The sequence below is a fragment of the Triplophysa dalaica genome, chromosome 3, assembly GCF_015846415.1.
Source record: "Triplophysa dalaica isolate WHDGS20190420 chromosome 3, ASM1584641v1, whole genome shotgun sequence".
NCBI classification, from domain to species: domain Eukaryota; kingdom Metazoa; phylum Chordata; class Actinopteri; order Cypriniformes; family Nemacheilidae; genus Triplophysa; species Triplophysa dalaica.
In genome coordinates, this window is record NC_079544.1 from 26,809,905 (window position 1) to 26,826,859 (window position 16,955).

The window sequence follows — 16,955 nt, forward strand, 5'->3', positions numbered from 1 at the left end:
TGGCCAGACGTTATACTGGACCACTGTTTCCAACTTGCGAAGAGGTCTATACGGTGCTTGTTGAAATTGAGGATGTTAAACTCAAAACCGTGCCTGTGTCTTCAAATGTTTCAGATGATGCATCGACGCATCAGCCCAAATAGTAACAGATGTCTCCCCGTGTTTTGGAAGCACAACATCACAAAACATAGATTGATTTTTTTGGTCCACACATATTTTTTAAGTGTATCTTGGAATTGTATTTATTTTTCTAGTGGACATTTTTCTGACACAAGTGCTTTAGTTTTTTTGTTGTGATAAATCGTATTTGAACTTGCATTAATAATTACAAGTGCACTTGGATAGCGAGGTAAAAGGAGGTGATTTAATAGCATTCATAATGAGTTAACACTGTGAAGGGAACAGAAGAAATGTAATGGGACACAGTAGGCCAAATTAAAGTAGTAAACTTTGCTTCATATGAAGCGTAGTGGGACTACTGTCAGTATAAGAAACTATAGAGAATGTGCAGAGATAAGAAAGATGATAAAAGAATTAGGAAATGTAGGATTAACTTTACAGAAATAGCACGGATGATGGGAATGAGACGTAACGGACATTGCAGGAAGCAAATAAATCCGAAAGAAGGCAGCAGTGCATCGTTGTGGACGCAAACTGCCGTTGAAGCACAATGAAGAAGAGAAGACGCAACCTGCGTTTTACGGAAGAGGAGGGAATCGCGATGCGGATGTTAGTAAATAAAGGGCTTTATGATAACAGTTTTCCTCTTTTAATAATACGTGCTCGCTACAAACTCCAAAGCACGAGCTGCACAATACACAGCGCGGTGTGTGCTGCTAGTTCACTGCTGAAGTTTGGGAGTTGAGATTCCGTCCAATAAATCCCGGGATTATTCCCAAGTCTTCGTAAACGTGGCGACGAAACGCTTGAAAACTCCTAAAACCGACACATAGCTGTAAGGATGGAGTTTGATAAAGAGGAGAGTACGGAAAGTAAAGATCCAGAAGCATGCACAATAACAAATACTCCATGTACTGAGGAACAAAGAGGTTAGTGTCTAGTACTAGCGATTAGGAGGCAAATCTGATTGGACAATATGAAATTAAGATCACACACACACATATATATATTGTGCTTAAGTCATTCATTTTGGGGATCATTGTAATTTCTGCTTTTCATGTTGACGTCATGCAGTTTTGGTCTCTACCTGCTGAGCTACACTTTGTAGGTTTGCTTTGAATTGATTTTTGACATGTTTATGTTTATTTTAGACTTTGTGAAAGTTAAAGTGGAATGTCTGGATGGCAACCAGTGTCGGGAAGCTTATAATTTCATGACAGGAGAAACATTTCCGAGCTGCTCTGAGACTGAAAAGAGCCTGACGCAAGAACCAAGTAGGAGTGCAGAAGGCAACAATTCCTTCGTCTGCCCTGAATGTGGAAAGTGTTTCTCACATAAAGGACACTTTAATGAACACCGAAAAATTCACTCCGGAGTAAAGCCTTTCACGTGCCCTCACTGTGAAAAACGTTTCACGTGTAAAGGACATCTTAAAAGGCACGTAAGGATTCACACGGGAGAGAGGCCCTACACGTGCTCCGAATGTGGAAAGGGTTTCAAATGCGCGACCAATCTCAAAGATCACCGGCGCTCTCACTCTGGAGAACGGGCTTTTAAGTGTGAGCAGTGTGGTAAAAAATTTATTCTAGCATCAAACTTAAAGGCACACATGAAAATCCATACGAACGAGAAGCCTTACGTGTGCGCTGTCTGCGGCAAGGGCTTTTTACGCCTGGGTTGTTTTAATGATCATCAGAAAATACACACTGGCGAGAGATCTCATATATGCTTCGAGTGTGGTGATACCTTCACTAGATCCAGTGCCCTGAAACAGCACCAAAAAATTCACACTGGAGAAAAACCTTTCAAGTGTTCATATTGTGGAAAGGGCTTTACGCATTCAGGAGCTCTGAAAAGACACGAGAGAGTTCATACTGGAGAGCGGCCTTATCACTGTGCTTCATGCGGGAGGAGATTCACCCAGTCCAGTGATCTACAGAACCATATCAAAAAGCCTTGCCCAATGTTGTCACAAACTTCATCCTTAGTTACAGTGTAAAAGGTGATTTTGTGTGAGGTTTATACCTGCAACCAAACACAGTTAGTAGAAGCATCTGAATAGGTATCTATAGGGTGTATAAATAGCACTCCCAGTTAAACAGTGCATTGTTCACAACATTAGTCCGTCATTGTGAATTCGGACACACTTTTGTAACTACTGGATATTTCTAAGGGAATTCTTGGTAAACATAGCCTGCATTCGTGTACTGGTGTACGAGTGTTCATAAACCATTCTGTGATGTAAGGCAACGGTCCAGTTTCACAGACGAGACCCTAAGCCAGGAATATGTCTTAAATGTGGATATTTGAGTTGCTTTTGATCAAATGCCTTAGATAAAAACATTACTGGTGTGCATCTTGAGACAAAACAATGGCAATGACATATTTCAAGACAACTCAAATTTTAGTCTGGGACTAGTCTTAAGCCATGTCTGTGAATCCGGGCAAACATGTAGGGGTATATATATACATTCCAGCGTTCCATGTTTTATTTGTATCTTATAAGCAAAGGAGCTTATACTTGCTGATATTTTACCACGTACCAAAAACAAAAGTGTAAAATCTTGTGTATCCTATAAGCATAGAACAATGTTTGACTTCAACAAATTTGTATTAAATCAAACATGGTGGTTGAAGCAGATGTATTCGATTTGACACCACTGACACTGCACTCTACTAATACTACTTTATTAATGATTGAAGGATCTCGAGTACATTGAGTCATACTTTGCATTTCGAACACACGTTACTGCTAGATTAAGCGTGTTTAGCCTCTCGACATTAGATGCATAGTGAAAGCTTATGACGCTTTCTCTCATGTTCTCTTTTATGGCTATTTGATACTATACATAATCAAGTGACCTTTTCTGACAAATAAGGTTCATTTTAATCTAACCTGATGATCACCACTTCTCTCTTTATTGCTGAGACACCTCAAAAGAAAAAAACATTCAGTGATTCAGCTGTGTGCAGTGATGTTACAGAAATCCGCATTAACAAACCGACTGAATCGTCATGTATACCGTCAACTGGGAGATAGTCTGTTATTAGATACCTGATCGTTATCTAGACTTATCTCATCTTATCGGTCAAAGAACAGTGTCCATGCCAAACCACGCCCAAGCGGTATGAATATTTGATGCAATAGTTTTATTTGTTTACTAATATTCTAGGTTGAATATTTATATATATATTTGTATTATTTGTATTGACTGCACACTAAACAACTTTATCTTACTTCACTGTTAATTTACTGCTGTGTTTAGTGATATATTCTAAGAAGTTCCTGCGAAAGTTTGGTTTCTTCAAAGATTTCTTATTAAACGGTTTCTTTTGATGACTGCAAAGAAATATAAAACTGTTTATTGTTTACCATTTTTAAGATTAATCATCAAGAGAGGCAATAATACAGTACAATAAGTGCTGTAAGAAGTTACCAGTTTCAACAGTCTAAGACAATAGAGAATGCCTGTTGAGAGAGACATAAGAGGTGTTTTAAACCTAGTGTGTTTTTTGGTTTCTTAAGGAACATCTTTCATTGTTTACAACTCTGTGGATCTGAGTTATGTTTGTGTAATGTATGATAGAACAATGTAACCTCTCCAAAGTGACTGACCTTCCGAAATGTCCTCGGATGCTATAGCAGCATGAAATGCACATTGATTTTATGGCTGATTGGCAAATGAACAATTTAAAAAAGAGAAATGAATTCAATTCAAATTTATGTCTATAGAGCTTTCGCAATTTTTCCTTATCTATACATCGTTGCCTTGGAATGTAACACTCTATAATATAACACTATCTGAGATAACCAGCTTTTCTATTTTACTCCGTAGAACAAAACTATTTGTTTTCTAAAAAAGTACAAAATGTCAAGAAAAAACATCAGGTAATGTAAAAAAAAAATGTCGGAAAATATGCGAATAGTTAAATTTGGACAAAAATAGTATAATTCCAAGGCGACAACATGCCAAGGCAGATAGTAAAGATAATTGATTTAAAGTTGAGAGGAAACGATTCAGTATTGATTTAACATTAAATGTATTATCTTTGCTATCTGGAAAGTGTATTATAAAATGTCAGATCCCAGGTACCTCAGGAATCTCTGAAAGAAGAGATGACTGAAATGATGACAATGTGTCAATTTGAAACCTTTTAAAAAATGCTGTTGAAAAATGTCATCTCAAGACTAGTTTATTTGAACATAAAAACACATGTAAATAGGGCTGTTACCTCAGTGGGTATTGAGGTATGTTATCACTTCAAACACTGTTTCCACAAACTGTTTAATGTTCTTATGCTGAGGTTTGTTGGCACAACATAACTTAAATAAAACTCAGAAAGTAAAAATGGAAACACTCCTTGGAGCAGGGAAAATTTTCTGACAGTAAATGTCTGTTATATTTATTCGTACATTGCACATTGGATAGTTTATCCCAACCTTGTGCCAGCCAACTTTGAACTATAGGTAAACTGCTTAGACTAGTCTACTTTATTTCTTTTAGACTGGTCATAACTTCTTTAAATCAGTTACATAAAACTGTAGGTTGGGCTAGTTGAAATATGAAGTAAGACTGATTAGTTCTAACTAATTCCTAGTCAGTGAAACTGTCTTAACTTAGCGGCTCTAAATATGCAATTGAGTCATTTTGTTTTCCAATGAAACATTCATTGTCTGTTCAACAAGCATTCATGTCTGTCATTCATTTTAATTCAAACTTACATTAATTGTACGTTTTCCAATTATTGAAAAAAAGACTTTCAGTTTCTTCGGGTGTCTCATTTCAAGCTTGATGCCTTAAAGAAGCCTAAAAAATGAAATTACATTTTTGTTCATGTCACACATGTGTCCAGTATAGTAGTTTTGAACATGATAAATTCATTACTAAACATGATGATTCTCGTTTTCTTCTGATGCATCTCCTCTGAAAGAAGAAAGATGTTATCAGTTTATCATACCGCTTGAGTTTTATTACAGCAGTGTTCAGGAAATTTACTGCTCTGTCAATGGTTGATCTCGTCTTGGACTTTTCTTCTTTTTTACACGTCTTATAACATTATCGCTTTCTGGGGCTGAAAGCACATCATTAAGGCTTCTCTGTCATTTCTTGTCTTTTTTCACGGTTGTTTTGTTGCTGGTTCAGACATGAGGCACAGAGTCACTCTATACACTTGCCTTTTTCTTTTTCAAATCTTATATCTCTTTCGCTCTCAAGGTAAATGTGAGGTGAGTAAATATTTTACCCATCCATTTTTAAGTTGTAATGGAAATATGTCCGGTTCTATTAGAAGTTTAGTAACTTATTGCATGTGTCATATCGCATATATATTTTTATTGTTATTTTACCAGGATAGTCCCATTGAGATGCAGATCTCTTCTTCCAGGGATTCCTGATCAAAATGGCTGCACAAAAAGTTACACATAAAACAACTGCAGAAGGATCAAACAATTAGTTAATTTAGAAGTTAATTATAAAACATTTACATATTTACCTTAATTTGGTCTATAAAATATTTTTTAAAACATTAAATGAAGGGAGTTGTTCCAGCATTAAGATGATCTGCAGTTCATTCCACAAAAAAAGGATATTACTTTTTTTATAGTCATGTTAGGAATTTCAAAGAAATCTCAAAGAAAACTCTTTAAAAATAAATTCACCACCCATTGTATTAACTTTTTGCATTGTTTTTCATCCTTTTTTCTGTAGACAACACACAAAGTGACTGGTATGTGTCTATCTGAATTCATCTTATTGTTGTTTCTTTATTTATAAAGATTGCTTATTAACAAATATTTTAACACATGATTAACTGCATTAGCATTGATTTTGCAGAATATAATGTAGATGAAGATAAAGTGGATCTCTTTGATGTCAATGAAGGTGAATTTTACAGTTATTTGTCTTCCCTTAAAAATACAATAATAATGTTCAAGTGGTTGGACTAGAACATATTTCCGAAAGCCAGCCTTTTAAAATAACACTTTACTATATAATACGCATTTGTTTTTTAACAAGAATTGGAGTTTGTAGGAAGCTCTTTCAAATTCCTGTTGCTCAATAGCAACTCACATTGGTTTGATTCTCAGGAAACAGTGATGTACTTTTTGAACAGTTGCTTGGGATAAAAATGCCTGCACACATGCATACATGTAAAATGTAATTGACCATGGCCTCTTTCCCATCTTTTCAGCTGCTGGGATTGATCTTTTTGAGGGAGATATTATATTAGACGAGGTAAAAGCTTACCTTGCATGATTACAAAAGCACAATTGTGAATAATTATTGTTACAGTGACATATGTAATGTAATGTGAATTTATCTCTGTTTTAGAAGCTGGGGAGAAATTCAATCATTGGAGATGAATACAGGTGGCCAAGAACAATTCCATATTATCTTGAGGATGATTTGGGTGAGTTTCTTCAGTCACTATGTAAGCTAGAACCCAAGTAACAAATGAAAAAACAAATCACAAATAAAAAAAAAACACTGAATCTGAAAACATGTCTTGAAAGAATTTTAGATTATGAAGACATTATAAAACTGACTCCAGATCAACTACAGCCTTTTGGAAATGGGTCAGTGATTCGCACATGACTGTAAAAAATGTGCAAAAGGACATTTTTTTCATCTTTACAGCTGTTTCACCTCTATTAAAATTATTGCCCTGCTTTGTGTTGTGTTAAAGGTTAATGTGAGAGAACATACATGGATACGGAAACAGAGAATAAGGAAACGATCTGTATTGTTGTTGTTCAGAAAACAACAAAAGACCGTTTAGCAGCTCTTCAGAAAACACAGATTTGACATCACGATCAATACAAACAATAGGCTATAAACAGTGTAAAGTATATACAAGGAGATAAAAGATACAACAAAAATGGAGAAATATGGTGTGCAAAAGTGAAAATAATAATGCAGTGTAAATGACCCGTTTGTAATGAGCCAAAATGACCGGTACATTTTCTTTAAAAACAATTATAGTTCATAACCAAGGTTTAAAGTATCTGAATGGTTTACTGCTTATCATGTGCACAGCGCAAAACATTCCCATTCTAATGGCTGATATTAACCCCTCAACTCTTTAATAAAACATTATAATTTACTGTATGCGTCAAATACAGTCATGGACAAAAATATTGGCACCCTTAGTAAACATGAGGAAAGAAGTCTGCGAAAATATATCTGCTTTGTTTTTCTTCCTAGGATCTTTCATGCAAAAATCTGTAACATTTCAACATTTCATATATATTTCCACAGCATTCTTTGCTCATATTTACCAAGGGTGCCAACATTTTTGTCCAAAACTGTACATCATTATACAGCTCATGACAATGCACGAATAGTCGAACTGTTATAAAAAGGCATATGCCGAATTCACTGAACTGATACCTGAGCATATGCTTAGCAGTGTGTTTTTCGGCCTGTATACAGAGATCAATGCTAAAGGGGTCATTCTGAAGGCCTTTGAACAGTATCGCCTCAAATCATGCATTGACTACAAACCATGGACTGGAGAAGAAAACTATATTTCCGTATTTAAAGGCAACGGGTGAGCTGCTTCTGTACACACACTGAACACTAATATTTGATGAAAGAGTTGTAGATAGGAACCAGTGTTATGAATTGTCCGTTGTTTATTGCAACGCTGTTTATAAGACTCAATTTTATTTGGCCCACTGGACTGATTTGATTTTCATGGTCTTGAGTTTACTGCACATGCCTGAAAGGTTAAATTATACATACATTATTAGTGATGTAATAATATGATCGATATCGTGTTATCGCAATAGCAAAATTTCCTCAATATTATCGTGGTCACATGACTGTATGAAACGATGAATCTTCCGGGGTTAACATGGAAAATGTTCGAAAAAATAATAGATGTTTCCATTTGTCACAGTTATTTTCTTATATAAAAGGGATTTTTAGGTCATTTGACCCATCTCATGCTATAGCTCATACCTCTTAGCAACAGTTATTATTAGAGGACTAAGAAAAGGGGATGCTTATGGTACTTTCCAAGTCATCTTTTTGAATATTGCAATAAATACTGTACCGTGGAAAACACACCGAGGTAATATCGAACAGTAAGATACTGTAAGAAAAGCAATATACTTTTCAATCCATGATCATATACAGTAGTCAAGGTACAAAAAGAGCTAATAAGCTATTGTTTAACTTCCGTTTTCTGACTGTGAAGTTTAAAATGTGACACTGTGATATAGAGGAATGAGCAGTTTGTATGCTATTGACGTGTGTGTTTCTAGATGTTTCTCATCAGTTGGGAACCGGCGAGTTGGCAAACAAAGGCTGTCCATTGGCAGTGGTTGTGATCGTATCGCTACGATTGAACATGAGTTCCTCCACGCTTTAGGATTTTGGCATGAGCAGTCCCGCTCTGACCGTGATGACTACGTCTCTATCATTTGGGAATACATATCTGAGGGCAAGTATTCAGTTCTGCCCATAGGTTTACAGGCAGAATATTTTTGGATTTCTATTAAACTGCATGTCGTTTTTTGTTTAGTAAAAGCTATTTCCCTGAAGCTCGAGAAGGTAAAACAACACATGTAAAAGTCAGGTGAATGTAAATGATTGAACAAGATGATCAGTTATTATTGTTATTTCGATTAACAATGGTATTTATTTAGTACTGGCACTTCCTACATACTGTACACTCTTGATGATGAATGAAGGTGCTTCAAAAGGTTCTTTGATGAAAAAAGGGGCTCTTCATTTTATGAAAAGGTAAGAAAGAGATGGTTCTTTAAAGAACCTTTGACTGAGTGATTCTTTATGGAACCAAAAATGGTTGTTCTATGTCATCGCTTTGAAGATCCTTTTAAGCACCTTCATTCTAAAGAGTTCATGATGTTTACCGTGTTTGAGCGTTTCGTTTTAATACATGATATCATGAGTCGTGATGCTAAAGATGTATTTCTACCTGATCTGACCATTAACAATGACCTTTGCTGGTGTTACCAAATGTAAAATTGGTTTTAACAAATAACATTTAAAACAAGATAGTGTATGTAATACAGATTCAATAAAAGTAAGGAAGGAGTCGGGAACCGGAAGACATTTTAAACATTTAATAAAGTAATATAACAGCCGGCGGCCCCTCACGGAGGACCGCCGGCGAACAAAACATAAATACTAAACACAAGAACATAACTACAAACGTAAAACATGTTCGGGCCCGGTCCTCTCTCCTCGACGGTCCGGTCGCTCGTTCCTTTTATATGCTCCCTATCTCCTACGTGATTCGAGCCCGGTGTGCGCACAGCTGGCGCTAATTCACAATTACTCACCGGACTCGAACCACGGTCTCGCCCCGCCTACTCTACTACAGTGTAGATGGTACATAAAGCACAGATGTTATTTTCAGGGATTGACAGACGTTTCTTGTTCTTATCACAGGCAGGGAAAATAACTTTAACAAATACAATGACACCACATCAAGTGCCTTGAACGTGCCCTATGACTATGGTTCAATGATGCATTACAGCAAGAAAGCTTTTCAGAATGGTACCGAGCCCACCATAGTCACCAAGATCCCCGCTTTCAGTGATGTTATTGGTCAGCGTATGGAGTTCAGCGACAGCGACATCCTGAAGCTCAACAGACTCTTCAACTGCAGTAATGAATTAATTAATTTGAACGTGTTCATAATATTGCATAACAACTGCATTTCTATGGATGTTTATTTCCTCTTACATAATTAAAACAATGTATTGTAATTGAGTTATTATGAGTGACTATTAATTGTACACCACAGTTAACATGATACGACATCATAAGAAATAATGTATGTTTAAACTGTTCTCTTAATTGCTGATGTTTGTTTCACAGCTCGCTCCTCAACGTTCCTGGACTCGTGTGATTTTGAGTCAGAGAATATCTGTGGAATGATCCAAAGCCATGATAATAATAACAGTGCGAACTGGCAGCGTGTTTCCAAAGCTTCAGGTGGACCGGACACAGACTACACCAACTTGGGTCGCTGTGAAGGTTTTTAAAATTTAAGTTCATTTAAAGTTAATTATTATATTAATGGAATAAACGATCTTAACACATATGGTAAAAAAATGACATTTACTTTCTTAAAAGATTCCTTTACATTTTACTCACGCTCAGGTCTTTTCAGATATTTTTTTAAATATCATTTTTTTGTGACGTTAAGTTTGTCATATTATTTATGTCACCTTTTCAGAAAGGGGTTATTTCATGCACTTTGGCACAGCGGGTGGTCTGCCGGGGGACAAGGCACTGCTGGAGAGCAGGGTTCTTTATCCCAGACGAGGATTTCAGTGCCTGCAGTTTTTCCTCTACAAGAGCGGTCATGACAACAATCAGCTCAAGATCTGGGTACGAGAGTTTGACAAGGCCAACCCCAATGGGACGCTCCATCTCATCGAAAGCATTAATGGTACAGCTCTTCAGACTTTTCGATGCAGATTTGTAGAAACAACTAATGTTTGTGGTGATCGTATCACGTCTACATCATTAGATGACCCAAAAATATGCCACCTTGAAAAACACAATAAGTGTTGAGTTAGGACAGAAAGGAAAGGTTTTCATTAAGCACATTGATGAAGTTCCACTCTTCTAAATTAACTTCTAGTCCCCGGCATGTTAACTATAATTGATACACTCTAGCAAAAAGGTTCTTCAGATTATAAAAAAGTAAGAAAGAGAAGAACCTTAGGCTTTGTGGAACCAAAAATGCTACACTACACAGGTGCTTCAAAAGGTTCTTTGATGCCATAGAATAACCTTTTGGTTCCAAAAAGAAGCTTTAAAATCTGAAGAACCTTCCTGTTTAAAACAAATAAATCTTTATCGTGAAAAAAAGGTTCTTCAGATTTAAAACAAAATAAGAAAGAGATGGTTTTTCAAAGAAACCTCAAAGTTCTTCTATGGCATTGCTGTGAAGAACCTTTTAAGCACCTTTATTTTTAAGAGTCTAGTTGGTCTTTGCACCCATAAAAAATGCTGGAACAATCATCATCATCATCCAGGAATGTTTCGATTATATTGACACTTCAATGTCTTTCTACTGAAGCTCCTCCCTATGACCAGTGGCAACTCCACCACGTGAGTCTGAATGTTTCCAGTAAGTTCCGTGTGGTGTTCGAGGGAACTCGAGGAACTGGGAGCACAGGTGGACTGTCACTGGATGACATTAACCTTTCAGAGACCACATGCCCAGAACATATCTGGAGAATCACAGACTTTAAGAGCATCCTGGAGAACACCCCACTGGGCACTGCCATTTACAGCCCACGTTTTAAAACGAAGGACGGCTACACTTTCCAGATGGGCCTGTACCCCAACGGTACAACTGGATACCAGGGGGAACTAGGAGCCTATGCCCACTTAACGTCGGGGGATGAAGCGGACAATGAAAGTCTGATTTGGCCCGCTCGCTGGAAGCAGATAACAATGATGTTAATGGACCAGAATGCAGACATCCGCAGACGCATGTCCAACCAGAGAAGCGTCACAACTGACCCTACAATGACTCTGGAAGGTGTTGTCAGTTTTTTGTCATTTACGTGCAAATGATTCACCTCATGTCATCAATTCAGGAGATCTGTTTCTTCTCCTGGTGTCCAGGGTCGGAAATGTTTTTCTGGGACAATCCCCGGAAAGTTGGTCAGAAAGTTACAGACGGCAGTGGGACTGAGTACTTTCGTGGTCCAGGCGCTGGAACATCTGTATACCTGACCCAGGCCAGAGCTTTGACTCGAGACTTCATCAAAGGTGGAGACGCCATCTTCCTCCTCACAATGGAGGGTGAGCACTAAGAAAAGTAGACCTCTTTAACAACCCGTGTCTCAACTTTATACAAATATACTGTAACTTAAAGGAACAGCTTACTCAAAAAATGAAGTTTCCCAATATGATTGTGCCAGTCCCGTATTGCTTGCTTTCTTTAAGATGGTTCATAGAATGTTGTTGGTGTTAATATATTGATAGGATATAAGTGCGGTGAAACGAAACACAATATTGATTCTTTTCTTGATTTGTTTCACAAAAAGGATGAATCCCAGTTCCGGGGATTGTTACAGGTTTGGACCAACAGAAATTTCATTTTGGAATTATTTATTTAATACCTAAGTGCATTTATTAAGGACAGAATGCTGACACTTAATAGATCATTGTAGGGTTTAAACATTTAACCGGACAGTAAGCAGTCCAGAATTTTACTACTACAGGTGGCTAACAACAACACTTTTTTTAAAAATCCCGTAAAAAAGGCGTAATTCTTTGGCAGCAGGGGTCCCAGAAAATGTCTCTAAAAAGAATAAAAAAATCGGTAAACAACTTCATAGTTTAAAACTGTTTGAAACTTCATGACAAAGTGTTTTCCCACAATTCTTAGCTGTATTTGAAATCATTTCATTCCACCGATACATATCTTTCTGCATATAAATTTCAAACATGCACTTACATGTGTAAAAAAGCCATAATTGCGACTCATTAACAAATGACACAGTTAAGTGTTTCTTCTCATCAGGTGCGTGTTCCAGTTTAGTGCTTTTAAACGAAGAAAAATGCAGAATAGCATCAATAACTCTGCTTGACCTTGACATAACAAAGACTCCACTATTCTGCATAGTAGTGACCAAAAAACAAACCACTGTTAAAAAACCTGTAGGTTTACAGAAAAATCTGTCAGATCTATAAAAAATTGCAATTTTATGGCTGCAGGGGTGCTAGAACATTACCTTAAATATACGTAAAATACTTTGCAGTTTAAAACTTCATGGCAGAGTCTTGTGATTTCTTCAATGCTTAGCTGTGTGTGAACCTATTTCACTTGAGTCCAACAAAAAGATTGTTTCCTAATATAAAATGAAAACACACACTTTGAAAAATGAATCAATAAAATCTAAATCAAAATCTAGGTTTACACAATACAAAACAGAACATTAACTCAAGCTCTCCATCTATCAGTCTGCTGTCAGTTCTATTTCAAAATGAAACACCTGTTTTTATACATTCAATCAATTCCCCCGCTGGTTTTCTCATTTGGTTATTCAGTTTCACTCAGAAATACCTCAGAATACTGAAGACGATCGCCATTTCTGGTTCACGGGACTTTTAAATGAAATAAAATAAACTGTATTGTCCCCAATTGAGTAGGTTGTTTTGGACTCAAGGTGCAAGTGCAAAAACACACCAAAACCACATAAATAATAAAACACAACATCAAACATAAAAACCCTGTACAAATCATAAAAATCACTATACCCAGTCCTATAAGCACTCATTCATTATTTAACAGATTGACTGAAATGGGTATAAAATATATTTTTAACGATTATATTGGATTTCGATGCCATCTTCCAGAAGGTTACAGTTCATACTGAGCAGTACATGCAATGAATCAGTTTAGATTTAAATGTGCATGCAGACTGTTTCCTTAAGAACCCACACGTACAGTAGCTAAAGGGACATGCAGCATCACATCCATGACTTGATGGTTGATCGTGTGTGAAGGCGCCATTATAGAGATCAGTTTTTGCTTTAGTTGGGTTCTTCGTCCTTGAATTCACAACTGTTTTGTTCACAGCTGTGATTCTGTGTGTTGAAAACATGCTTGTCACAGCATTGAAAGCCAAGTAGAAATGTGTTCAGATGATTCCCCTTTGATTGTGAGTTCAAGTATTCTAATGAAGTGGCATGCTCCTCACTCAGTTTTTAATCACTTTTGTTCAAATTCACTTAATTCGCTTGGCCTTAAATACCTGCTTTTTTGCAGAAATGTCGATATGAAAATGGTTTTAATCTCATTTTGTGCTTCAACAGCTGCTGACTTTTCACATATAAACATCAAGAATCAGCTTGCTCTTCTCAACAGTGGTAACCATCAAACGAAACACTTCATACTGCAATGCATTGTGGCATGAAGCGTTTCATTTGATCATCGCCACGGTTGAGATTAATGTTGATGTCTCTGTGTGTTTTAATTCTTGCGTAGTTCAGTTTGCATGATGTTTAAAAATCCTTTAGGATACCTTTCTCAGTTTAAGAGTCATGACCCAGTGTTACCCATCAGAAGAAAACTATTTTGATCAGTATATTGAAAACAACACAGTAGATGATTCCCGTCATCAAAACCTAATTTACCATGATATTTTGTTTTAGCCTTTTCCATTGAAATATATTCACACAATTACTACAGTTAAAGGCTAAAGAAAACCAAAACTAACAAAAAAAGGTCAAGAGCCCCACTTAAGCAAACAATGATCACCATAATGGTGACTCAACAAAAAACATCAACCTGTGTAAGTTGTCAACAAGAACTATTGTAGATGTCTGACAAAAATGAAGTAAAAGTGGTTTGTTATAAGTGGAATGGTAATGGTGTTTGTGGAGTTGTTTAATCGTGAGATCTTGAAAGATTTAGATGTTGTGTTTCTTTTGCTCTTCCCTTTAAAAATGCTATTTATTGTTAAATGAACATGATAGTTGGTTAACTGTGAAAATACTGCACATATACAGTGCATGCCTTTCATAAACAATTTCACACAATATTAAGCCGCGGTCACACTTGAATTTTCTCTTCATTGACTTCCATTCAAACGTATGCAAATGCAACAGACCAGAATGCAAGCCCGTGCGGAAATATTTCGCATTTCGAACTTTTCTGTACTTTTTTTTCCTGAAAAGTACAGAAAATATTTGTATGTTTTACAATCTTTAACTGTATGTTTGACGGCAGTTTAAACTAAACCATTTTCTTGCAGATATCTCCCATCTGGTTGTTTCGCAGCCTTGGCCCTCCACAACACCATCTCCAGCTAACTCAACTCCCACTGAAACACTGAGTCCAACAAACTCTAACAACAGCTCATCCACCACCACAACCCCTGGCCCTTATGACCCGTGTGTGTCTCTACAATGTGAAAATGATGGCGTGTGTGTGGCAGACGATGCCGGAGGCGCTGTGTGCAGGTAAACCCATGACAGACGAATTCACTGGCTGTATTGTTTTGTGTTCCTTTAGGGAGTATTGTCTCGTAGAGCACAACACTTTTCAGTTAACCGTTTCTGGAAGTGTATTGCCAATTCACTAATTCAAGCCATGAACCAAAACTAGATCATTTCAAACTGTCCTACAAAAGCGAGGCACCAAATCACTTTCAAAAACAAGTGGAGCCCATCACAAAACAACTAAAACTGTCTAAGTTTCTATAAAGAAAGTATGTACATGACGTACCGTAGGTTACATGAACACTGATCTATGATGAACTGGATTGCTCATGTTATAACACTGAAACCACAGCGTCACCATGTTGGGGTTGACTTATACAGTAGGATGCTAATGATTACACTTTATTTTACCATCCCCGCCTTTGTATCTGAAGTCCCCCTGTACATTCTTACAATGGAAAAGTCCCAAGTGTAACTTGGCAAAAGTCTGCGTTTCCCAATGCTGGTCCTGGAGTACCCCCAGCACTGCACATTTTCCACATCTCTCTAGTCAAACACACCGGTTTCAACTCATCGGTAAAGTCTTAAAGACCACAGAAGAGTGTATCAGAATGTGCAGTGTTGGGGTACTCCAGAAACAATGTTATTGTTTCCTTCTCTGAGATGGTCTATAGAGCCTTCTTGTAAGAATGTTTTATATGATATATAAACAGTGGTTTCAAAACGTTCTAAACATGGAATCTTGGCCAAGATTCACCGTTATGTGGCTACAGAAATTTTGGAGAAAATGTTAAATAATGTTATCAGTTACATTTCTCCTGTCTTCATCTGCTGAATCATCTTTTGTTTGTGTTTTCCTGTTTGGCCATTGAATTATACTTACAGTGGCAGAGAGAGAGTTTGTAACCATCCTGGATTTGGGGCCAAAATGTTTAACTGTTACTGGATACTGGCACTGGATTAATGTGTATCATACTTCTTTGACTGTGGTGTTGTGTTTTTGCAGGTGCGCGGTGGGTCAGGACTGGTGGTACTATGGTAACATGTGTCAGTACAGGAGCTCGGTGAAGAATAACATCATCACCGCTGTAACAGCATCCATTATTGTGTTTGTCATCATGCTAACGGTCACAGTAGTCAGTGTGGTATGTGTGAAAAAGAAGTCCCAGAGAAAGGTGATGCTTCCCAGAGGGGGAATCACCCTGGAAAATTTGCACACATTTAAGGCCTGATATTTTCCTTTGTAGATAATGTCTATGAAGCGACACCTTTGTATTAATAAAATAAAACTGGTTTTGTTTACGGGGCAACAAGCAGTATGTACAGTAGCACCGCTTAAACCCCACAAAACATCTTCTGAAAAATATCCTAAATTGTATTTTTAAACATTGAGCCTTTAAAATAGTTAGCAAGAAATAATACTTACTATATGAATAGATACATTCAACGGGATACTCAACCCATAACCCATTCTGTCAGAATTTATTTCAAGATTGATTTTTTATAATTTTTTTATTTCTAGGTCACCTTTGACTACCATTGTAATTGTCCCTACTATCGTGGTCAGAGGTGTAACTGTATATGAAATTAAATGTTGTTTTTTCAGTTCTGTTTATATGTTCTGCTCCCATGTCTTCCGAAACTAGAGCTTGAATAAAGTGACTTTAAAAGAATTTGGATTTCTGTAAGAACTGAATTCAGATAACCTGGCACTTATATATAATATGATATAATATATATTATATATAATAAAAACAAATCAAAAAAATATTATTAATAATATATATATATTTAAAATAAAAGGTGGGTAAAGTGCGAGTGAAAGAGCAAATCATTTAAATTTAAGTAATTTATCGTATATAAAAACATTTGTCAGGTCAATGTCAC

General features: G+C 36.7%; 1 protein-coding gene across 1 annotated transcript; it reads left to right on the top strand.

Annotated features, from left to right (window-relative positions):
• The first annotated feature begins 2,135 nt into the window (after positions 1 to 2,135).
• mep1bb (meprin A subunit beta b) lies at positions 2,136 to 16,636 on the top strand. The gene is made up of 12 exons (XM_056744228.1): positions 2,136 to 6,002; positions 6,313 to 6,356; positions 6,453 to 6,531; positions 7,554 to 7,671; positions 8,390 to 8,572; positions 9,547 to 9,761; positions 9,975 to 10,133; positions 10,336 to 10,551; positions 11,188 to 11,655; positions 11,742 to 11,921; positions 14,882 to 15,089; positions 16,075 to 16,636. The coding sequence occupies exons 1-12, from the start codon at positions 5,924 to 5,926 to the stop codon at positions 16,298 to 16,300; spliced, it is 2,175 nt and encodes a 724-aa protein (XP_056600206.1). The 5' UTR covers positions 2,136 to 5,923; the 3' UTR covers positions 16,301 to 16,636.
• Positions 16,637 to 16,955: the final 319 nt, after the last annotated feature.